The sequence below is a fragment of the Megalobrama amblycephala genome, linkage group LG1, assembly GCF_018812025.1.
Source record: "Megalobrama amblycephala isolate DHTTF-2021 linkage group LG1, ASM1881202v1, whole genome shotgun sequence".
NCBI lineage: Eukaryota > Metazoa > Chordata > Actinopteri > Cypriniformes > Xenocyprididae > Megalobrama > Megalobrama amblycephala.
Window position 1 is genome coordinate 22,019,258 of NC_063044.1, and position 24,622 is coordinate 22,043,879.

General features: G+C 36.5%; 1 protein-coding gene and 2 long non-coding RNA genes across 11 annotated transcripts; 1 reads left to right on the forward strand and 2 right to left on the reverse strand.

Annotated features, from left to right (window-relative positions):
* LOC125245249 lies at positions 1–10,609 on the reverse strand. Of its 2 annotated transcripts, XR_007179463.1 has the most exons (5): positions 10,404–10,609; positions 8,397–9,583; positions 7,138–7,409; positions 4,597–4,721; positions 1–226 (listed from the first exon to the last, which is right to left on the reverse strand). It is a non-coding gene; the product is annotated as an uncharacterized LOC125245249 (long non-coding RNA). The 2 variants fall into 2 exon arrangements; XR_007179462.1 differs by lacking the exon at positions 10,404–10,609 and having other exon boundaries at positions 8,397–10,382.
* LOC125244321 lies at positions 6,111–24,170 on the forward strand. 8 transcript variants are annotated; one of them, XM_048154366.1, is made up of 18 exons: positions 6,111–6,487; positions 10,356–10,590; positions 10,749–10,842; positions 11,422–11,567; positions 11,795–11,851; positions 12,338–12,412; positions 12,867–12,935; positions 13,045–13,098; positions 14,021–14,089; positions 14,197–14,250; positions 16,442–16,510; positions 16,611–16,670; positions 19,697–19,765; positions 19,858–19,911; positions 20,964–21,023; positions 21,130–21,344; positions 23,370–23,529; positions 24,034–24,170. In XM_048154366.1, the coding sequence occupies exons 2-18, from the start codon at positions 10,398–10,400 to the stop codon at positions 24,129–24,131; spliced, it is 1,596 nt and encodes a 531-aa protein (XP_048010323.1). In that variant the 5' UTR covers positions 6,111–6,487; positions 10,356–10,397; the 3' UTR covers positions 24,132–24,170. The 8 variants fall into 8 exon arrangements, with proteins under 8 accessions (XP_048010323.1, XP_048010329.1, XP_048010345.1 ...); XM_048154372.1 differs by having other exon boundaries at positions 14,197–14,226; XM_048154388.1 differs by lacking the exons at positions 16,611–16,670; positions 19,697–19,765.
* LOC125245301 lies at positions 12,797–21,318 on the reverse strand. The gene is made up of 4 exons (XR_007179474.1): positions 21,186–21,318; positions 20,962–21,046; positions 19,679–19,753; positions 12,797–12,923 (listed from the first exon to the last, which is right to left on the reverse strand). It is a non-coding gene; the product is annotated as an uncharacterized LOC125245301 (long non-coding RNA).
* Positions 24,171–24,622: the final 452 nt, after the last annotated feature.

Sequence of the window (24,622 nt, forward strand, 5' to 3'; positions counted from 1 at the left end):
AACTGTTTCACAGGGGGGTGAACTTTACTCACAACACACAACAGCCTTTACATAACACCAGTCTCAAAGATTATAATGAGCTCTAATAGAACAATCCATAACATTTGCAATGGACAAGGTGCAGACACTGGTTATGGACTGCACTTAATGAATCGTTGGTGCCAGATGTGGGAATGAAGCTTGACCAGTGGTAGATCTGAGCATCTAGGCTGAACCATCTCCAAAGCTGTTTGGTGGAGAAAAGAAATAGGAGAAATGTTAGAGCATTTTATAAGGAAATGTACAAGTTAACTGTGGGTTAAAATACTTATTTCTCAAACAATATTGGGCAGTGAACACCATGTACAAGGCAGCAACATGCACACAATACTGTCAACAACCTCAGTACTAGATGCCACACAGCAGCTGTGCCAATGACTTCAGATTGATGATTCTCACAGTATTTATATATATTTTTGCTCATTTACCAGCATTGCTGTGAAAGCTGAGTAACAAATAAAACTGAACAATGTTCTGACTACCACATACAATCATCAGCACAGATCAACCAGCCCAAAGCTGTCTGTAGAAGTTGCTGACAGATTTTGGCTTCCCCATTTAGCTCATAACTGAATAAAACATGTTATGCAATTATAAGGAAATGATTATTACAAAAGCTAGACTGATGCAGGTACAAGGGACTTAATTTCAGTGGGCCCCTACATTCTGCCCAATTACATCCTCCAAACAATGTGAAAACTGTAAAATAATAATAATAATAATAATAATAATAATAATAAGTTAAAGAAAACAAATATAGTAAATGTATTTTTGTAAATAAAGGTTAAAATGTTACATTCTAAAACAAAAACTGTTTGCCCACCATTTTAAAATAAAATATATTTAAAACAAAAAAAAACAAAAATGCAGATCAAATGTTAACTGGTAGGAGGAACACAAATTCACTCATCTGAATGTAGTAAATAAACAGCAATTGAAATACATGTAACAACTGTGGTAATTACATGTATACCCCCTTTAGAGTTAGTGCTCTCATAAATGCATGTAGAATATTAAACCTACATTTAAAATATGCATTTTACCTAAATATATATTTTAGTCAGAATTACTGTGCTCCTTTTCTCTTCATTTATTTCCAACATTTGATAAGGACACAACCAACAAATCATACACTGGAGAAACATCTCAAGTCCACACACATCTGCCGAAGCATCTGGCAGGGCAAACCACGATCAGCTATATGCTTGGTTATTTGAAGCCCTTTCTCTGTTCCTGTCTGTTTTGTGGTCTGTATGCGAGTCAAATCTACTCCACTTATAAAAGCTGCTGCTAGTTCAGACTTGACAGATGAAGTCACTCCTTGATTGGACTCTTGTCATTTGTGATAAGATTTTTGTTTGTATGGATGTTGCCATCTTTGATATTACTTTACTCACCATCACTATAATTACAGTTAATAGTCACAAATTGAACACAGGTTTGACTTTGGTTACATCATACAGCATTCAAAACACTACTGTAATTTCCTGTGTGCAGGACACTGAGACTCACATCTAAGTAAATGCTGTTGTTAAAAAGGGTCATGAAACCCCAAAACACTTTTTTTGAGATGTAAACATATGTATAGGCTGCACATCATTGAAAAAGCTAAAGGTACTCAATGTTATTCATAAGTGAAAAATAGTTATTTTTGCATTTTTCAGAGCGATTTCTGTCTTCCTGTCGAAGCAACGTCACAAAATCTGATGACATTGTGTACTTTCAGCCCAAGTATGGGCATGGACGAACATGCTGATGTAGACTGTTTCGAGCGATTCTCGACATATATTCATGACATAAAGCTTATTTAATCCAATCACTGCGCTGTAGTATGCTTAAGATTATAATTGCGGTATTATGCATGAGGAAGTGTCACTTCTCTCGCCTCTGTCTCTTGTCATTCAGAGACATATCGTTTGTTCGTTTCCTCAGTGCTACAACCAGAGCTTGACATTAATACCAGCCAAATGCGGGTAGATTTCAGCTGTGGTGGGTAAGATAGCCACTCCCACTAGCCACTTTGGCGGGTTGAATATAATTTCAGCCTACAGCCAAATAAAAGATAGCCAAGCTCGTTGTATCACAAAATTACAATTCAGTCACAGTTCTTTATCGATTAACTTGTGGTTAGTGAAGGCGGGATAGGCAGAATCGTGCTGAATGATACAGAACAGAAGCACTGTTAAATAAAAATGTTAAATAAATTTATACATGCTAAATAAACATCTGAAAAAAGGTTTTTTTTTTTTTAAATTACTATTTGTAATTTTGCTGCTTTGTTCTTTTTATATAGCCTAACAAAAATAACTACATTCCAGCTGATATATACGATGTATAGTCTTCATTTGGGTGGTCAATCTACATTTGTAAGTATGAAAGGGTTTTAAATCTTGTAAATCAAGTAAAATGACTCAAAATCAAGTAATTTAAGCATGCCAGAGGCAACTTTAATCATATAAAATGTAATTTCCCAACAGCAAAATTGTGGTCAGTGAAAATGCTGAGTGGCTAGTAACTTTGGAAAACCACTAGCCACAGTGGCTGGTGAGCAAAAAAAGTTAATGTCAAGCCCTGTGTTACAACACGTTTTCCTGCGACGTGACCAGAGCAGAGGTTTGTGTGCATGTGGATTGTTTTGCTGTGATCTACCAGCACAAATGGAAAATATGTTCGCGTGAGATCACATTACAGCGGAGAATTCAAATGTCCCAAAAGTGCGGCTCATTCTCCTCTGCCTGCTCTAGCTGCGTTCAAACACGCGAGCCGTAGGCTGTTTCCCTCAGCACAGCAGCACGAGTTGTTTGTATTTTGCTCGCGATGCGGTCAGAACTGGAGTTTGAATACGAACACATGAAAAATACGATTGTTATGATATAGACGTGGAGCGCTCATATGATCGGTTTCAGAGCGGAGCTTCGCGTTGTGTTTAATAACACTAGCCACGTGAATCCTAGCTCATACAGAATAAAGTATACGTGTTTAAAGTTTTTATTTCACACATTCTCCTGCACTAAACATTAAACAGCACGGTGTAGTTATGCACACATATTTCATCAAGTCTTCTTCAAATTAATTATATGTGCAAACTGGACACTGATACAGTGGTGTAGCCTATCTGAACGCGACGACACGATTATTCTAATAGACAAAAGACTGATTTTGAGACTGCAGTGCTCGTAAATGTAATCAAAGTGGCCTATTATTAGCCCTATTAAATATTCTTTCAAATTTCTCCCTTGTGCTTGGGAGTTTGTCGTCATTTTCTCCATGCTCATATATTAATATTCATTATTCTGTATAATGAGTGTGTTCTATGTCTGTGCTTCATTGGTTGTTCTCTTCCCTCTTCCCTCCCTCTACACTCCGACTTATCCAGAGCTTTACATGCCCATTTTTACAGAGTTTTTTGAGCTTTGAGGTGTGAATGACCAGGCTAAAACAGGAGGTTTCATGACCCTTTAATCCCAAATAGTGCCAGTGTGAACACAGACTACCTATGAGTCATAACAGTTTGTTCTTTTGATTTTCTTTACTTTTTTTATAATAAATTGGGTTAAACTGGCTTCTGCTTTACAACTTACAAAAAAACAAAAACAAACAAAAACTTAATACTGTCATTTGCATTTATATCACAATCACAATTGTGTGCAATCCAAGTAAAGGGAAAACAGTAAAGACTGCAGGAGTCTTTAGGTGTGTATATGTTTTAAAGGTTCACAGTATAACAGTTTTTAATTTCTAAACTATTTAACAACAGGAAGTCAGTCTATTTGATGAGTTATTTTATATATATATATATATATATATATATATATATATATATATATATATATATATATATATATATATATATATATATATATATATATATATATATATATATATATATATATATATATATATATATATATATATATATATATATATATATATATAGTGAGCTCTCAGATTCAATGCGTTTCGAGTATTTGGATTTTAACATGGCCTATTTTGCAAACAACATGACTCTTGTCGATCTCCTTAGTGGTTTCTTTATAGTTGAAGCCAAAACTTCAGTTCTACACACCGCGGCGGGAGTGGAATAATTCTATCGTCTTGTGAGCTGGGTTTGTTAATGCTAACTCTAGAGATGTATGCACTTTGACGCACCTCGCACTTCTCCGGTTCCACGTCAGTTTACGTTCTAAGATAACACTGACATCTAGCGGTTGGGTTTTATACAGTCTGTGGTTTTTGATCGCCTAGAATTTTAATAGATGGACAGACAAAAAATAAATAAATAAATCAAAATCTATAACAGTGTATACATTTCCCCCCGTGGAATCAAAAATGGTATCGAATATCGGTACTTTTCAAGGTATCGTATTGAAGTTAGAAATTCCAGTATTGTAACAACACTACAGCCTATATATTTACTCCACGAACTAACTCTACAAACATGGAAAAGAGTGATAGATGGACCTCTCAACCTTACAATGAGGAGAAAATCCAGTGCGACTTTGAGCAGATCTGTGGATAAAACACACAACGCTGTTTCAGCAAAACAATAAAAATTACCTGAGAGTGGAGTTTGTGGGAGAAAATGGTGGCCTCCATACACAGCCCAGTTGCCAGAGTGTCTGGATGATGGAAACCAAACAGGACAGAATTCTGCGCGAGTCAGGTAAGCAGAATAAAATGCACTGTAAATAAACATTAATAAAACAAATGAATATAATTACAGCATGATTACTTTTTGTTATGAAGCTATGGCAGTTTGTTTTCCATTTATATTTATATTAAATATGTTTTTAGGCTACCATCTTTCATAATTTCCATAGGTTTGTCCAACTTTTTCCTACACCTCACAGCGCTTTGCACAAACTATGGGTGTAACTTCCATTAAACTGTAAACATTTTTTTAAACATTCATCATCATAAGCAAAAGAAAGGGCTATCAAGACCAAACTCAACTGCATTGTGTTCCACTTAAATTGTGTGGCATTTAAATCGGGGGAAGTGATTTAAAAAAAAAAAAAAAAAAAAAAAAATTATAAAAATGTACATTTTAAAATATATTTTCATATTTTCTTTTTTAGGATTAATCTACACTACCAGTCAAAAGTTTGGAAACATTATTTTTAATGTTTTCAAGTCTCTTATGCTCATTAAGGCTGCATTTATTTCATAATAAATACAGGAAAAACAATAATATTGTGAAATATTACTAAAAATTAAAATTACGGTTTTCAATTTTAATATACTTAATATAATTTATTCCTGTGATCAAAGCCGAATTTTCAGCATCATTACTACAGTCTTCAGTGTCACATGATCCTTCAGAAATCATTCTAATATGCTGATTTATCATCAATGTTGGAAACAGTTGTGCTGCTTAATATTATTTTATAACCTGTGATACTTTTTCAGGATTCTTTGATTAAAAAGTTAAAAAATATCAGCATTTATTTAAAAAAAGAAATCTTTTGTAACAATATACACTACCGTTCAAAAGTTTGGGGTCAGTAATTTTGTTTTGTTTTTTAAAGAAATGTATTCTTTTATTCAGCACGTATGTGTTAAATTGATAAAAAGTGATAGTAAAGATTTATATTGTTAGAAAAGATTTATATTTTGAATAAATGCTGTTTTTAACCTTTTATTCATCAATGAATCCTGAAAAAAGTATCACAGGTTCCAAAAAAATATTAAAGCAACACAACCGTTTCCAACATTGATAATAACTGAGTATCAAATCAGCATATTAGAATGATTTCTGAAGGATCATGTGACACTGAAGACTGGAGTAATGATGCTGAAAATTCAGCTTTACCATCACAGGAATAAATTAGATTTTAAAGTATATTAAAATAGAAAACCATAATTTTAAGTTGTATTAATATTTCACAATATTTTTGTTTTTTCTGTATTTATTATGAAATAAATGCAGCCTTAATGAGCATAAGAGACTTCGTTCAAAAACATAAAAAAAAAAAGAAGTAATGTTTCCAAACTTTTGACCCGTAGGGTATAAAAATTTTTTGGGGAAAAAAATAAAATTGTTTAATAAAATTTATGCTAGTAAAAAGAATAAAGCCATAATACATACATTTTAAAATGTCTTTGACATAATGGTGATAAAACTAATATATTATATATAATAAAAAAATTAACTAAAAAAATAAATAATTAAACAGAATTAATGAATGAATGTCACGTGACCGTATACTATATATATCCGATGACCGTTATAATTTGTATCAGATGACCGTTGTGATTTCCTCAGCCTACTGTACTCTCAACTTTTTTTGATTAATTTTCCCACATTAATAACCTGTAAATAGCTCCAACTGTATATATTACGTTCCTGTTCAGTCGTTACACGTTTTTTTACTTTGTTGTTTTTCTAGTTCATTATTAGTCGGCTTTAAGTTTGTTTGTAGTTTGTCTTCAGTTCGGCGAGTTGTTGGTAAGTATATGTATACAGTATTAATCAGCCTTTTGATACCTTGAAGTTTAATTATATTCGAAATAAGTATTATTATACATGTATGTATACACAGACAATAAATAATCACCAACACAAACGTCGTAATTAAAACAAAATGCCTACAAGTTTTTATAGGCGCGTTTTTTCCGTTCCTCACAACAGCTGTGACTGACAACATCCGCGGGGGGCGGGGGAAAGGGGCGGGAAAATCTAAAGCGTTGCTTTGCTCAATACTGATTGGTTAGACCATACGTGTCCAAACTCGGTCCCTGAAGGCCGCTGTCCTGCAGAGTTTAGCTCCAACTTGCCTCAACACAGCTACTTCAAGTGTGTTTAATTGTGGCTGGAGCTCAGCGCAGAGAAAAGTAACGTGTAAAAATTGAAGTGCTGCTCTACTTAACACTTGTGCCGAATGCAAAAATCGCCATTTTATGCCATCAAACAGAGCACTTTAAGTATTTGGTATCCGAAACCATAGTGGACGTTATCGAGTGTAACGTTACTCACATTTTTCACAGACGGATTAAGTTACACAAGCACTAAACATATGATGGTCATTAGACCATGCAAGACCCACTATTTGTTAACATGCACAGCTAACAGGTCGTGTTAAACATGATTAACGTTACCTTCGTGAGTGACGATGACACCCTGGGACAGACCAAGCACAGGCCGTTTCCAGCTTGAATTCAGACGCGCTTTGGTGAATCACAGAAGGAGCCTGTACGATGATGGCAGTGCAACACACAGTCAAGATCACGAAACCAAGACATGCATGCTTTGCTGGTACCATGACGCCGATCAAACTCCGTCCATCCGTCGACTTGGGATTTGAACTGGAGTTCTTGGAGCGCGCGCACTTGAAAGTGTGACATCAGCAGCGAACAGCCAATCGCATGCCCTGAAAGAGAATCCGAATTAACTTCCCGCGAGACACTTGCTATTCAATACTCTCATTTGAAGAACAGATTGAATATGAAGTACAGAAATGCATCTAGACAGCAAGATAACTTTTATGATACAGCAAGATATTTAGTTTATATTGTTGAGTATAAATATGATCAAGACTCCATTTATTAAATCAAATGCAGTAAAACAGTAAAATGGCTCAATTTTATTACAAATTAAAAAAAACTTTTCTTTTTGAACATTTTAAAATGTAATTTATTCCTGTGATCAAAGCTGAATTTTAAGCATCATTATACGGTCTTCAGTGTCACATGATCCTTCAGAAATCGTTCTGATGTTTCTAACATTTCTTATCAAAGGATTATCCCACTGAAATCCATACCATTCTTAAATATTTAAATAAAATTACATTTTTTACAATTGTTTTTACTGTATTTTATCAGATAAACATAGCCTTTCTAAACATAAGAAACTTCATATCCTCCTTACTAGTCCCAAACTTCAAAAGTTTGTGTGCGTGTTATGTATGTGTCTGTGTAGACTTCAGATGCAAAAGCCTCCAAGTGCCATCTGAAATTTTCTTATAAAATGTGCATCTTTATCAGGCTTCTATGTTTAGGTTCAGTAATTTAACTTTAATGGCAGTTCTATTTAAAACAGGAGCCTGATAAAAATGCTCACTTTATAAGAATATTTTAGATGACACTTAGAGGCTTTTGCATCTGAAGTCATCATCCTTTGAGTTCAACTGATGATGCTTTATAGTACATCAATTGTGTTGATGCAAATATATTGGTAGGCCAGTAAACAAACAACAAAAAAGGGTTTTTTTTGTGTTAAGGTCTTAATACTATGGCTTGCAATGAGCCGTCCTATTGGACGCTGAGGAGAAAAGCCAAGGAGAAGGTGGATCAACAACTGCAGACAATAAATGCAACAACTTCAGGGAAGGAGTTGAGTTGCATGCACAGTGACTCACGTAACGCCTGTCAATGTCAAATCGATGATGAAGACACATTTATGGACTGTCTCTCTCAGATTGACGAGACTGAAGCTGTCAATATGGCAAGTCTTCTTGATGATAGTGAATCTGACCCCGAGTCGGAGTCTGAAACGGATCCAACTTCCCTAGAAGAAGATCTGGCAACCTGGGCTACTGAAAACAAAATCTCACACGTGGCATTAAATTCATTACTAAACATACTACGTCAACATAGTTTAAATCTGCCAAAAGACTCAAGAACGTTGCTAGGAACGGTGCGTGGGAACCCTCAAATACAACACAAAGCTGGTGGCCAGTATTACCATTTTGGAGTACTAAATTCAATCACAGAGGTGCTACATCAGAATGTCAAGATTCTGAGCAACATTCACACATTGGAGCTTCAGGTCAGCATCGATGGTCTGCCCCTCTACAAGAGTTCGTCAACACAGTTCTGGCCCATTCTTGGAACACTGCAAAATATCAGACAAGAAGAACCAGTGACAATAGGTTTATTTTGTGGCACAGGTAAACCTACCTCACTGACCGAGTATCTCGAAGACTTCATCACGGAAGTAAATGAATTGGGTAATGGATTTGAGTTTGAAGGAGTGAGGTTAGCTTTACAACTTTCTTCGATGGTTTGCGACGCACCTGCTCGTGCATTCCTAAAAAACATTAAAGGTCACACAGGCTATCATGGATGCGAAAAATGCACACAGGATGGAGTGTACCTGGAAAACCGGATGACATTTCCAAGAAGCGACATGCCACTAAGAACCAATGAGAGCTTCAGAAACAAGACCGATTCTGATCACCATCATGGCACGTCACCCCTTGAACAAACTTCCCTGGATATGGTCTCTGGCATCCCCCTCGATTACATGCACCTTGTGTGCCTTGGAATCATGAGAAGACTTCTCCACTTGTGGTTGAAGATGGGTCCTCTCACTTGTAGGCTGTCGGGATTTCAAATAAACACATTAACAGAAAGGTTAGTGAATGCTCAGAGAAGCGTGCCCATGGAGTTCGCAAGGAAACCAAGGGCACTGAGGGAAATTGACAGGTGGAAGGCAACAGAGTTCAGGCAGTTTTTACTGTATACCGGACCTGTTATGTTGAAAGATCTCCTTACCACAGAGGTGTACAAAAACTTCTTGCTGCTTTTTGTGGGAATCTTCATCCTGTGCAACAACAGTCTGATGGAAGATTACTGTGATTATGCCAATGACATACTGGTTCTCTTCGTCAATCACTTCGGTCAACTGTATGGGCCACAATTCCTGTCCTATAATGCACACTGCCTTGTACATCTTGCAGATGATGCAAAAAAGCATGGCGTGCTAGACAACTTCAGTGCTTTCAAGTATGAGAATCACCTGAACAAACTCAAAAGACTTCTGAGGAAACCAACATGCCCTCTGAGTCAAATAATAAAAAGATTCTCAGAGATGCAAAGAAGCTGCAAAAAACCTCACAAAACCAGGCCACATCTGCTCAAAAAGCAGCATGCAACTGGTCCTCTACCTGCATCCTTTCATGAAGCGACACAGTATAAAGAGTTAAGGACAAGCCCTTACACTCTTAAACTGGACCGGGCAAACAGTCACGTTTACATCAGTGGCAAAGTTGCAAAGCTGCAAAATATCATTTCATTCAGGGATGAAATTTATGTAGCTTACAGTTCATTCAACCATCAGGAATCTTTTTTTGACTATCCCCTGCCATCCTCTACACTCGGCATTTATTTAGTTGACGATCTCTCAACCACCGTCGAGTTCTGCAAATTTGAGGAAATAGAGAACAAAATTTTTCTTGTCCCATATCTACGCCATTTTGTTGCAATTCCACTTTTACATACAGATTAATTCTTTATCAGCACTTTTTGTTCCATAGTTTATGCATTTGAATTACATAGTTGAATTTATCGAATTTAATACACAATATGGGTTTCAGGCTGGCAGTTCTTAAAAAAAAAAAAAGAAAAAAAAAAGAAAAATGTACCTAATAGTGGAGTTTGAGGGAGAAGGGACGACTGGACCAGTTGCCAAGTCCTGGTATGCTGACGGATACTCTTGGTGGCCACCATATAAAGACATTGACAGGCTGTTAAAGAGTGTTAAAATCATGGAGACACCACAGCCAGAGAAGGGGTGGACCCGGCATAAAACAAGAATCCTGCACGAGTCAGGTAAGAGTAAATTATACTGTAAATTAAACATGATCTTGCCCAGCATACCTGCATTTCATTTTTCAGAATCTTTGTACATTTATCTATACTGTAAAATGTGGTCTCACATAAAGCTTTAATAAACAAAATTGAAACCGTACCTGCATTTCTTTTTTCAGCATCTTTTCACAATGTAGCCAACAACTGGAAGAAGGCCAGTTATACATCCGACATAAATTCAGAACCTGAAATTGCTGGAAAAAGGATTCCAAAGTAAGTCCTCATAAAAGACAAAGAAATGTTTTGAAAAACACATGAAAATGCCATATACTTTCGTTTCAACCACCTTTAACATAGTTCAACTGAATATTTAAATTATTGAATAACAGCTTCAGTATGATTGTTACAGGTTTTAAAGTGTTAGTTCGCTCAGAAATGAAATTTCTGCGATCAAGTACTCACCCTCAAGTCGTTTCAAACCTGCAAGACTTTCGTTCATCTTCTGAACATAAATTATGTTGATGTCTACGCTCAGACATCAACGCAACTACCACCTCAAGGCCCAGAAAGGTAGTAAAGACATAGTTAAAATAGTCTATGTGACTAGTGGTTCAACCACAATTTTATGAAGTGATGAGAACCCTTTTTCTGAGCAAGATGTCATCAAAAATATTTTCATTTGTGTTCTGAAGATGAACAAAGGTCTTACAGTAAATTATGAAAATTATTCAATTTGGGTGAACTATCCCTTTAAGAAATAAAGCAAAATGTTTTTAGTCCATTTATGAGTATTTGCTATCACACAAGGGGCAATTAATGTGTGCAGTTGTACTTTTTTCTCTGTGTTCCTAGAAAGAAACTGTGCTCCAACCACATCTACTCATCGGATGATGAGGCACCAGAACAACCACCTCTTAAAAAAAGAAAAAGTGCAGACAAAGAAAGTCTTCCACCAGCACCAAAGCCTCCTTCAATTCCAAAACGCACAAAGAAAAAAGGTAATGGAAAATAAATTTAAAAACATGCAATGGTAATAAAATGAATGCTATGAATAACAATACACATTCCATTTAAACTCAACCAGAGGTTGCTTTTTTTTTTAATTTTTAAAATCTAGGTAATTCTCAAATCTGGTTGATTTTACACAGAATGGCCCAGTATGAAATAAGTAAGATTAAAAGTGCATAACAGCCAGAATACAAAAAATAAATTTCCCTTTTATCAGGTCCTGTTGTGCAACCTCAGGTTTTGCAGAGCAGAGCTGTAAACTCTTTAAGCAACTGTAAGTCTGAAGATCTCTTATCTTTAATCATTTTAATTGTTCTATCCACATCTACAATGATTATTTAAAGCTACAACTATGTCAGCGGTTCTTAATCCTGTTTGTCACACATTTTGTGACATCTCTTAACACATCTCTTATCACTTCAGACATTTGTGCTATTCAACCGTGGATTTCACAGGATCCACCATGATTCCAGTTCCAAGGGAGCATATATTTTCCATTCAAAGGACATTAAAGTGCATAAGACATCCCTTTAAATTGTATTTATTCATAGAGTTATATTACGTCACACTTCTCTAGTTTCATCAGGCAGTGGCGTTGCGCAAATCCGTGAATGAATGTTCCTAATTGAACTAAACTTTAACAGATTTCCTGTGCAGGAAAAGAATTAAGAACCGCTGAATTAAATAACTGTTGAAACATACAGCTGCAGAACTGTAGCTATCAAAATGAACATCACTAATGACCCCCGACTGTCAACAGCATTTGTCAATCAGCAACAATGTGATATGGAAGACCAACAGCAGACCTGGTGTGAGAGTCTCCCCAGCTTTCAAGGTAAATTATTAGTTGTATCTGGCTGGTGGGAATGCTCAAATGAAGTCCAACATGTGATCCAAATAATGGGTTATTTGACTCAAAGAAAGTTTTGTGAATTGTGTCATTCCTAACCCATAAACTATTTTCTAATTTCATTACTTTAAACTAAACTCATTTAAGCCTGGCTAATTTAAATATTCAAGAGCAAGACGCAAAAGAAAACTTGCGCGTGCTGTGAGAGCGCACACACACTTATTTCAGACAACGTGCAAATACCGAGTTCTCCATCAAGTCTTGCGTAGCAGTAATATTGGAGTGGAGGCTATCAATACATAGAGAAACTTCATATGCATTACTTTTACAATTATGTTTATCATCTTTAAAGTGTGCAAGTTATGGGGAAATGCCCTATTGATGGAGGAACAGTAACCTCACAATTACATGTGCAACTTACACACTCCACCTTTTGCAGCTCCAGTGCGTGTTTCTCAGCCAGACCATCACGGAGACGGTTGGAGTGTTGATCCACCTAACACACAAGGTACAAGAGCACAATCAGGGATGAGGAAATCAGAAACACATTCACAGCATTTCAAACTAAATAAAATTTTTAAAACTAAATAACATAATATTTTGCGTTCAATCCATAGAGCACACCTTTTCTGTCATGAGACCCTCAGGGGACCACCTTGGACGAACGCAGAGTAAGATAAATGCACATAAATTCACTTAAGTAAATTTTACACCTCTCAGCCAAATAGGATAAAGTTAATGGAAGGGAAAAAAAAAAAAAAAAACATCAGTTCAAATTGCAATTGCAATTTTACTATTAAAGGGTTAGTTCACCCAAAATGTTCCACACCCGTAAGACCTTCGTTAATCTTCAGAACACAAATTAAGATATTTGTTGAAATCCGATGGCTCAGTGAGGCCTCCATAGGGAGAAATGGACACTTCCTCTCTCAAGATCCATAAAGGTACTAAAAACACATCTAAATCAGTTTATCTGGAGTACAGTGGTTCAATATTAATATTATGAAGTGACGAGAATATTTTTGGTGCGCCAAAAAAACAAAATAACGACTTATTTAGTGATGGCCGATTTCAAAACACTGCTTCAGAAAGCATCGAAGCATTGTGAATCAGTGTATCGAATCATTAATTGGATCGCGGTTCAAACTCGCCAAGCTGCTGAAATCATGTGACTTTGAAATGCAGATTCGACACAAAAGATTCATAACGCTCCGAATCTTCCTGAAGCAGTGTTTTGAAATCGGCCATCATTAAATAAGTCGTTATTTTGTTTTTTTGGCGCACCAAAAATATTCTCGTGGCTTTATAATATTAATATTGAACCACTGTACCCACATGAACCGATATAGATGTGTTTTTATTACATTAATGGATCTTGAGAGAGGAAGTGTCATTGCTGGCTATGAAGGCCTCACTGAGCCATCTGATTTCATCAAAAATATCTTAATTTGTGTTCTGAAGATTAACGAAGGTCTTACGGGTGTGGAACGACATGAGGGAGAGTAATACATGACAGAATTTTCATTTTTGGGTGAACTAACCCTTTAATTCGCAAATGTAACAAGTCCAACTTACCCACTCCAATTTTCTCAGCGACTGTGGGCATCTCTCAGGCAGACCATCACGGAGCCGGCTGGAGTGTTCATCCACCTAACACACAAGGTACAAGAGCATTAATTACAATAAGGAGGAGGAAACAAGAAAAGCTATTTAGAGCACTATACAGAATTTTAAACAGCATAATATCAGATGATCTTTTCAATCCATAGAGCACACCTTTTCTGTCCTGAGACCCTCAGGTGAGCACCAAGGAAGAACACAGAGTAAGTTATATTTGATCACTATTACAGAGTTGTAAAAAAACAATAAGCTTCAAGAAGCTGTGGTTTTCGGTGAATTTATAACAGCTAAGGAGATGCACACCAGTAATGTTTTTTTTCTAGTGTACGTTTATAAAAGCTACATAAATATCCTAATTGAACTAGGATATAAGTTTTAAGATATATAACTAAGGCCTAATCCTGGCTTAGCCTAAGCCCTGATTGTGAAACCGGGCCTATATCACATCGAATCATATCGCCGATACATATCATCGCGTTTTATATCGCAATCGTAATATAACGATGTATCGTTACACCCCTATTTTTAACTGTTAATGTGTTTGATTGTGTTAACTTTGATTTTCCTTACACACACAGCAAGATTTGCAGTCTAAACACTTTTTTCCAGCCCGTTTTGATTGAGAACATATAAACTGTCCTGATTATCAGCAGTTTCTAAACAATCAGATGATAGTATATGAAATAATGAAATAATTGCTTGTATTGGCTGATACATCGGTGCATCTCTAGTTGTAATTCATGTAATTCTTTGGTTTTATACTAGTGGTGCGCACAGATTAATTTTTTTCTCACATATTCTGAATGTCTTCGGCAGATTTCAAATGAGCCATTTTAATCTAGATTAATTCCAAAATTAATCTAGATTAAAATGGCTCATTTGAATTCTGCCGAAGACATTCAGAATATGCGAGATACCCAAATTGTCCCTGCGTCCCAATGTCCGTACTATCCATCCTAAATAGTATGTGAGATTAAAATAAGTGTGTCCCAAAGCATAGTATGTTGAAAAGAGTATGCCAAAAGTCCCCGGATGGTCTACTATTTCCGGTAGATTTTCAAAGTGTGGATCCGTGCACACTATAAAGGCTAATATTGCCCACAACCCATTGCGCATTGGACGAGGATTCAGTTCAGAACTACAAACACGAGTAAAAAGTGTTAAAAACTACAAAACATGACGAATATGCAAGATAGAGGCTGAGAGGCTGTTTGAGTGACTAATAATCAGTTCAACCTGATAGAAAATATTTATTTAATGTTATATGTGTTATTTTTCATCTGCAAATACCAATGTGGACTTTTATAAAGATCTGATTGGCCACTAACTTTTAAATGCATCATTATGCATTAATATGAGGAGAGTTCTCCACATGAAAGACTCGCGACTGCAGATCAACGTGCTGCATTTCTCTCTGATACGGTAGGAAATTAACTAAATGAAATGTGGAGGATGTAAGATGATTGACAGGCCAGTTTACGGTGACTGGATGCGACAGAGAGCAAAGACGCAATTGTATGACGTGATAGTATGTCCCAAAGCTTGTCTACTCTTTTGCTACACACTCAAAAGTAAGTACTTTTTGTTAACAGAAAGAGTACATACTTTTAGGGCGTAGTACAGAATTGGGACGCAGCAAATGACTAAAAGGAATCCGCCATTTTGTCCGACAAAGCAGATAGGAGTTAGAAGATTAACCTCGGTAGAGTTAAACTTTTGTATATTATATTTTGTATACTGACATCTTTCCGCGTTTGAAACAACATTGATTCTCATGTTCATTCATGTTTATTTGATGCTATAAATGGACTCGTAGTAAGAGATGATCGGTTTACGAGCCTCTTGAGCTGAGGCATTACAGCAATCTGTCACGACCATGGTCACGACACATTAAAGAGCAACAAAACGGTTTTTATTGTTTGAATTTCTTAAACTACACAGTTTTAAAGCTGGGACTTTGTTAAATATCATAAGTAACCTGCTCTGTCTTGTCTGTCGACGTGTTGTCAGTGTCCTCTTTGCTCCGTGATGCATTTATTACTGTGTGTGGCGTCACAGCGCCACGGCTTGACAGATAAAGCAACAGTAACTAAGGGGGGCAGGTCTTTGCGAAGGGTCAGTTCGGCTAGGTATACATCCGCGCTAAAATATCAGGGTGAAAGTCATCATAACTTGCGTAGAAAAGATCCAGCTCCCAACCCAACTTTGAGAATAGATTAACGGCAATATTTTTTTTAATCGTCCGATAAGAGTCTCACGTTAACGCAGCACGTTAACGCCGATAACGGCCCACCACTATTTTACACTTTTCTAAAATTTCAATTAGCAACACATTTTTCTGTGTGTTTACTTGTGTCGATAACAAGCAAATCTTACCTGCTCCACCTTTCTCAGCGACTGTGGGCATCCCTCAGCCAGACCATCACGGAGCCGGCTGGAGTGTTGATCCACCTAACACACAAGGTACAAGAGCATTAATTACAATAGGGAGGAAGAAACCAAAAACATTTCAACTTTAACAAAATCTAAAACTGTTTATTACATTATCTTTTCAAATCCACAGAGCACACCTTTTCTGTCCTGAGACCCTCAGGTGATTGTGACCACCAAGGAAGAACACAGAGTAAGAACAAAAAAAAAAAAAAAAAAACATTTTGTGCAGATATATAATACATCCAGAAAGTATTCTCAGTTACAGCCTTATTCAAAAAAGGATTAAATACATTTTTTCCCCTCAAAAATTCTACAAACAAGTGACAACATGAAAGAAGTTTGTTTGAAATCTTTGCAAATTTATTAAAAAAAAAAAAAAAAAAAAAAAAAAAAACCACACGTGCATAAGTACAGAGGGTATGCAAAAGTGATAATACTTTTGAGTTTTATGGACGTCGCCATCTTTAATGTTATGTTGGTCACTGTTGTTATGGTTACTAGTAAGAGAATATGGGTTTGACTCTCGTTGGACGTTCATACAGACGCTACTGTGTTCCGGACGCTACTGTAAGTTGCTGTGTGAACGAGACTTTAAGACTGACACCTGTAAGTAAATGCGATTGTCAATCCCAAAAACTGACAGTGTGAATGTGGCCTTAGTCAGGGAGGTGACCAAGAACCCAATAGTCACTCTGACAGAGCTCCAGCATTTCTCTGGTGGAGCTTGAGAGGTCCTGCAAAGAAGAACGAAAGAAACTGCCCAAAAATAGGTGTGCCAAGCTTACCACATCATACTCAAAAAGACTTGAGGCTGTAATTGGTGCCAAAGGTGCTATAACAAAGTAGTGAGCAAAGGCTGTGTATACTTATGTACATGAGATTTGTTTTAATTTTTTTATTTTTAATATATTTGAAAAGATTTCAAACAAACTTCTTTCACATTGTCATGGTGGGGTATTGTTTTAATCACTTTTGGAATAAGGCTGTAACACAAAATGTGGAAAAAGTGAAGCGCTGTGAATACTTTCTGGATGTACTGTAAGTGGTAATTAGGGATGTCAATTTACACAAATACCCAAGACTGATCATTTAAATGAACTGATAGATTAATCATTAGCCTTAATACTGTGATATGTGTTTACTGCAGTGGCATATAGCCAACAGCATGACAGGGAGTGCACATGCCGCTTTTTAATCTAAATAAAGGGCTAATAGGATTGTAAAATGAGTTGATGTGATTGATCATTTATTAAATTACTTATTTTAATAATCAAATATAACTACTAATACAACGTGTCACAAACGCTGCCTCAGATGCTTGATTGTCAGAATGTGAGCTGAAAACAGTAACAAAACTCAATGAATTCACAATGATTTATTAAAGGGTTAGTTCACCCAAAAATGAAGTTTCTGTCATCAAGTACTCACCCTCATGTCAGCCGAAACCCATAAGACCTTCGTTCATCTTCAGAACACAAATTAAGATATTTTAGTTGAAATCCGATGGCTCCGTGAGGCCTCCATAGGGAGTAATGTCACTTCCTCTGTCAAGATCCATAAAGGCACTAAAACACATCTAAATCAGTTCATGTGCATACAGTGGTTTAATATTAATATTATAAAACGACGAGAATATTTTTGGTGCGCCAAAAAAAAAAAAAAAAAAAACTTATATAGTGATGGCCGATTTCAAAACACTGCTTCAGGAAGCATCGGAGCGTTATGAATCTGTGTGTCGAATCTGCAGTTCGGAGCGCCAAAGTCACGTGATTTCAGCAGTTTGGCGGGTTTGAACCGCGATCCGAATCATGATTCGACACAAAAGATTCATAACGCTCCGAAGCTTCCTCAAGCAGTGTTTTGAAATCGGCCATCATTAAATAAGTCGTTATTTTGTTTTTTTGCCGCACCAAAAATATTCTCGCCGGTTTATAATATTAATATTAAACCACTGTACTCACATGAACTGATATAGATATGTTTTTAGTACCTTTATGGATCTTGAGAGAGGAAGTGACATTACTCCCTATGGAGGCCTCACGGAGCCATCGGATTTCAACTAAAATATCTTAATTTGTGTTCTGAAGATGAATGAAGGTCTTACGGGTGTGGAACGGCATGAGGGTGAGTGATTAATGACAGAATTTCCATTTTTGGGTGAACTAACCCTTTAAGGTTGAACCACTGTAGTCGTATTGACTACAGAATAGGGATGTCTCACGATTTTCGAATAATCGATTTGTTGATTTAATTATAGAATATTGAACAGGTTTCATCTTTAAAAAATCCTCAATGGTGATATGTTCATGTAAACAGAGGGTGGCGCGTGCTGCCAATAACGCACCTACAAGCTGTCAATCACGTTGTCTTACACACAAACTGTAGACTAGCGTGGCACGTAACAGAGACGTTAAAATCAATGTTCACACAAGTGCTGTGATTCAGGCTGTTCACAACGCCTGTTCTGTTATAACGCGTTTAGTCATTAGTTAATCATTCTATGGCTGGGTTAAGACAGCCTATTCCCCAATGAATTGTCCCTTTCCCTCCCTCTGTGTGTAGTGTATTATAGTAGGCCTACATGCATGTGTGTATGCAGGGGAGGGGTGCGATTTTCGAATAATATTTGAATAATTCCCAGTGATCTTCAAATATTATTTTTGTTTGAAATGCCCATCCCTACTACAGAAACCCCCAGATTTCATCAAAAAAAAATTAATTTGTGTTGCGAAGATGAACAAAGGACTTACAGGTGTAAATTTCATTTTTGGGTGAAGTAACCCTTTAAAGAGGAAAACTTCTCTCACACTTTGCGCCTGTACAGAGATCTGTCATGCCATATCAAGGAGAGTAAAAATGGACGTTTTTGTTTGAATTTTGAGAATGGACAGGGGTACGTTCAGTACACCATGAGTATCACAGTACGTACCGTACCCTAGACCAGACCAAATCTGCAGGGGGTGCCAGGAATAAATCACACTCAAATATGGACTACAACACATCCCCAGTGTGAAAACTACATTAGAGTCCTTAATGTACTCAAACTGATTTACTGACTGGAGATTGTTGGTAATGCCAGTGTAATAATGAATAAATGAACCATACTGTTATAATAAGAAGTGAACCAAAATCTGTGTTATGCTTTTCTGTTAAAATATTAGTGTTTGTTAACTTGTGTTGGTAACAAGCAAATCTTACCTGCTCCACCTTTCTCAGCGACTGTGGGCATCTCTCAGGCAGACCATCACGGAGCCGGCTATGGTGTTGATCCACCTAACACACAAGGTACAAGAGCATTAATTAGGCCTGAGGAAATCAAACACATTCACAACATTTAAACAATCTAATGCTTATAATTACATCTGTTCAATCCATAGAGCACACCTTTTCTGTCCTGAGACCCTCAGGTGACCACCAAGGAAGAGAACAGAGTATGTTACCTACAAAGTATTTTTGTACATATATTGTTTTATGCCATCATGAAAACTTAAATAAGCTGAGGCTGATAGTTTTTACTTTCCAACTCCACCATTTTCAGCTCCAGTGTGTCTCTTAAAGGGTTAGTTCACCCCAAAATGAGATTTGTCATTTATTACTCACCCTCATGTTGTTCCACACCTGTAAGACCTTCGTTCAGTACACAAATTAAGATATTTTTGATAAAATTTGAGAGATGTCAGTTCCTCCATTGATGGTCTTTGCATCTGACACTTTAACTCTTCCAAACGATCATAAAGGGCCCATTTACATCTGGTCACTTCATGCGTTTTTACAGATTGGACGATTTTAAATTGGCCACATAAATGTGTCACTGCAAAACGGATATAAATCCGATCTTCAATTCCCATGCTATATGCATATTTAATGTATTATACGTCAATGAAAGAAAAATATATGAGCTGCATTTTATTGATCATCAGCTAGCTAATTTCAGAATCAAAGACCGCAATAGGAGACAGAGCGGCATCAGCACTGGTAAGATCAATGATCAATGTTTACATGAGAGTAAAAACCTAAATTGAATCTGTTCATCATATAAAGCAATCAAGTCTTCAGACTGATAACTAATCCATATGAATTTTTCTGATCTCTTTATAAACTTTCTGAAAAGTCAAAGTGTTCATAGCAAAGGCAGTATGAAGGAACTGACAGCCCTCAGATTTCATCAAAAATATCTTAATTTGTGTTCTGAAGATGAACAAAGGTCTTACGGGTTTGGACGTCATGAGGGTGAGTAATTGAGGACATGATTTTCATTATTGGGTGAACTAACCCTTTCACCAATCCAGGTAAAAGAGTGAAACAAACAAACAAACAAAAAATGTATTAAGAGTGGGCGTCATTTCATGAAAATGTCACATTATTTAGAGTGAAATGTAACCCAGATATGTTCTTGCTAACATCCACCAAGTCAGAGGCACACATGACAATGAAAACATTGTCACAAAACATTGAAAACCTCACAGTAAATTTTTACTTACAGGTACTTCTGGTGTGAGACAGGAAAATCCAGTCTTGCGTCTGGTTCCAAATCAATGTACATGTAAGTTATTTGTTATTTATCAACTTAAAAAAAGAAAAAAAAAGAAAAATGCATTATTTTATTAATTAAAACTACATGCCAAATTAAATGTTCTTCTGTACTGCAGCTGTAGAAAGGGCCATTCTAGAAACACTAGAGAAAATGGACATGAAGATCAACCACCTGACTTCACTGGTCCAGTCTCTAGTGGGAAACAGGCGCTTTTTACCCCCAGTGGCAGTGCAAAATGATGAGGAAGATGGAATCTTTCCTCTAGCATCCACTGAGGATCTAGACCGGCTGGAGCAAAGTCTGTCAGACAGAGGATTTATGCAGAGAATGGTAAGAAATGGAATTGTCAACCTACAACTACTAAAGAAATGTAGTGTGTGTGTTTATATGCTACTTGCCAAAAGTTTGAAATCAAGATTGAAAACATTAAAGGGTTAGTTCACTCAAAAATGAAAATTCTGTCATTTACTCACCCTCATGCCGTTCCACACCCGTAAGACCTTCATTCATCTTCAGAACACAAATTAAGATATTTTTGATGAAATCCGATGGCTCAGTGAGGCCTCCATAGGGAACAATGACATTTCCTCTCTCAAGATCCATAAAGGTACTAAAAACATATTTAAATCAGTTCATGTGAGTACAGTGGTTCAATATTAATATTATAAAGCGACAAGAATATTTTTGGTGCACCAAAAAAAAAACAAAAAAACACTTATATAGTGATGGCCGATTTCAAATCACTGCTTCAGGAAGCATCGGAGCGTTATGAATCAGTGTGTCGAATCATGATTCGGATTGTGCGTCAAACTACCAAACTGCTGAAATCACGTGACTTTGGCGCTCCGAACTGCTGATTTAATACTCTGATTCATTTGTGCTCTGAATCTTCCTGAAGCAGTGTTTTGAAATCGGTCATCACTAAATAAGTCGTTATTTTGTTTTTTTGGCGCACCAAAAATATTCTCGTGGCTTTATAATATTAATATTGAACCACTGTACTCACATGAACTGATTTAGATGTGTTTTTAGTACCTTTATGGATCTTGAGAGAGGAAATGTCATTGCTGGCTATACAGGCCTCACAGAGTCATCGGATTTCAACAAAAATATCTTAATTTGTGTTCTGAAGATTAATGAAGGACTTACGGGTGTGGAACGGCATGACGGAGAGTAATACATGACAGGATTTTCATTTCTGGGTAAACTAACCCTTTAACAGTTAAAGGAACACTCCACTTTTTTTTGAAAATAGGCTCATTTTCCAACTCTCCTAGAGTTAAACAGTTGAGTTTTACCGTTTTCGAATCCATTTCATGATATTACGCAGCGCCTGTGACCTGTAGGTTTGAAAACGGTAAGTTTAGGGGAGTTGGAAAATGAGCCTTTTTTCAAAAAAGTGTTCCTTTAAATATTATTACTATTTTAAATAATTTTTCTATTTGAATATTTTGTAAATTTCATTTATTCTGATCAAAGCTTGATTTTCAACATCATTACTCCAGTCTTCAGTGTCACATGACATTCTCATAAGCCGTTTTTATGCTTGGATATTAGCAGTTACTATTGGTGATCAATTATTGGTTATGGTTCTTATTATCTACATTAAAATAGTTTTTTCCACTTCATGTTTGAGAAAACAGCGATTCTTTTTTAGGATTCTTTGATGAACAAAGTTCAAATGAACAGCATTTATTTGAAATGTAAATCTTCTGAAATGTTATAAATGTGTTTGTCATTTTTGATTTTGCTTATTAAAATTGTTACTCACCATAAACCAGGGGTCTCCAAACTCAGTCCTGGAGGGCCACTGTCCTGCAAAGTTTAGCTCTAGCTTGCCTCAACACACCTGCCTCAAAGTTTCCTTCCAGCCTAATTAGAGCTTGATGGGCTGGTTCAGGTGTTTAATTGGGGTTTGAGCTAAACTCTGCAGGACAGTGGCCCTCCAGGACCAAGTTTGCCCATTCCTGCCCTAAACTTTTGAGAGGTAGTTTATCACAGTTTCCACAAAACTATGAAGCAGCACAACTTTCAACATTAATAATAATCAGAAATGTTTCTTGAGCAGAAAATCAGCATATTAGATTGATTTCTGAAGTATCATGTGCTGCTGAAAATTCAGCTTTGCAAAGCAAGAATTGCTTTTCAAAATAGTAAACAGTTCATATGAATATTACAAAAATGTTTGCTGTTGGATTAAATTTTGTATCAAATCAATGCAATCGGTGAACATGAACAGACTTTCAAAAACATTACATAAGATTAATTCCAAACATTTGACGGGTACTAGTGTTTAGTACAGTACAGAAGAGGTCCATTTCTTTGCTAAAACGTATTTAAATGTACCTGTTGAAGGTGAACAGATTATCCATCAGCGGCGGGCCAACAATGAAAAAGACCGTCTGGAGAATCTGCACAAAGGTCTTCAGCACCAACGTCGCCCGCCAACTGAACTGGTGTGGGAGAGGTGACAAGCGGGGGATAAGGAGGACAAACGTCGGGTCACTGTTAACCGGTACGTTGTACATGCATTAGATCCAATAGGCGGGAAGTTACAGCGTTAAGTTAAGTACTTGGCAAACATGTTCATGAGTCAAACATAATCAAACATGTGGTAATACCAACAGTAAAGTGCCATTTTAAAAAATAGTTAACAAATATAATGGCTTTGTTTAACGAACCTTGGGTTAACCGATCAGTTTAAGTGTCGTTGCCCAACCACAAAAACGGGCACAACTCGCTCGTTAGGTGATTATCATGATCAACTCAATCAACATAACGTCATTTCAAGGTTATTATATAACCGATCACAGACACCACACGATTAGTATTAAAATATATTTGTTTTATACTTACCTTAAGCACATTTTCCCTCACAACTCGTCAGGACACGTGTCTTCTCCACGCAGCATCACATAGACTCGCGCAGGAAGAGAACTCGCTGATAGGCTCTCTCTTTTGGCAGATTTATTCGTTTTAAAAAATAAAGTGTTTTTGTTTGTTTGTTTTTTACATGCAGCTTCAGCCATGAGGAATCCCGTCCTGCCGTCACCAACAGAAGCAGAGGCGGAAAAATATATAAAAGATTTCCTCCGCTTGGCTCCAGGGAGGGAGTAATTGTTTATTTAATTTTATTCTTAATTTATTTAATTGTTTATTGTTTTGTTTGAATATGCCGTTATGTTAATATAGTTTTTAGAATTAATTAAAAGTTGTAATCAATATAATACGTTTTTTTTTTGCCTAATAAATATTTTTAAAACCATCAACAAATGCGTGTTTTATTGTAGGTTCAGAACAGCGTGGTTATTTAATCATGTGAGGATGTGGCTGGATTTTATGGGGGTTAATTTTATTAATGGGAGGAATCATATCTTAAAACGATGTCTGGGCTACATAAATCAGATGTCTTGCAGACGTATAAACATCTGATAAACGTCTGTAAAAGAGCGGATTGCCGACGTTCTAAATTATTAACGTCATATAGACATCGCCTAGACGTCGTTCTAACAGCTGGCAGGGACGTCTCGGCGACGTATTGCAGATGAGCAAACGCTCTAAAATATACGTCTTCCAGACGAAAATGACGACGTCGCACAGATGTCTGC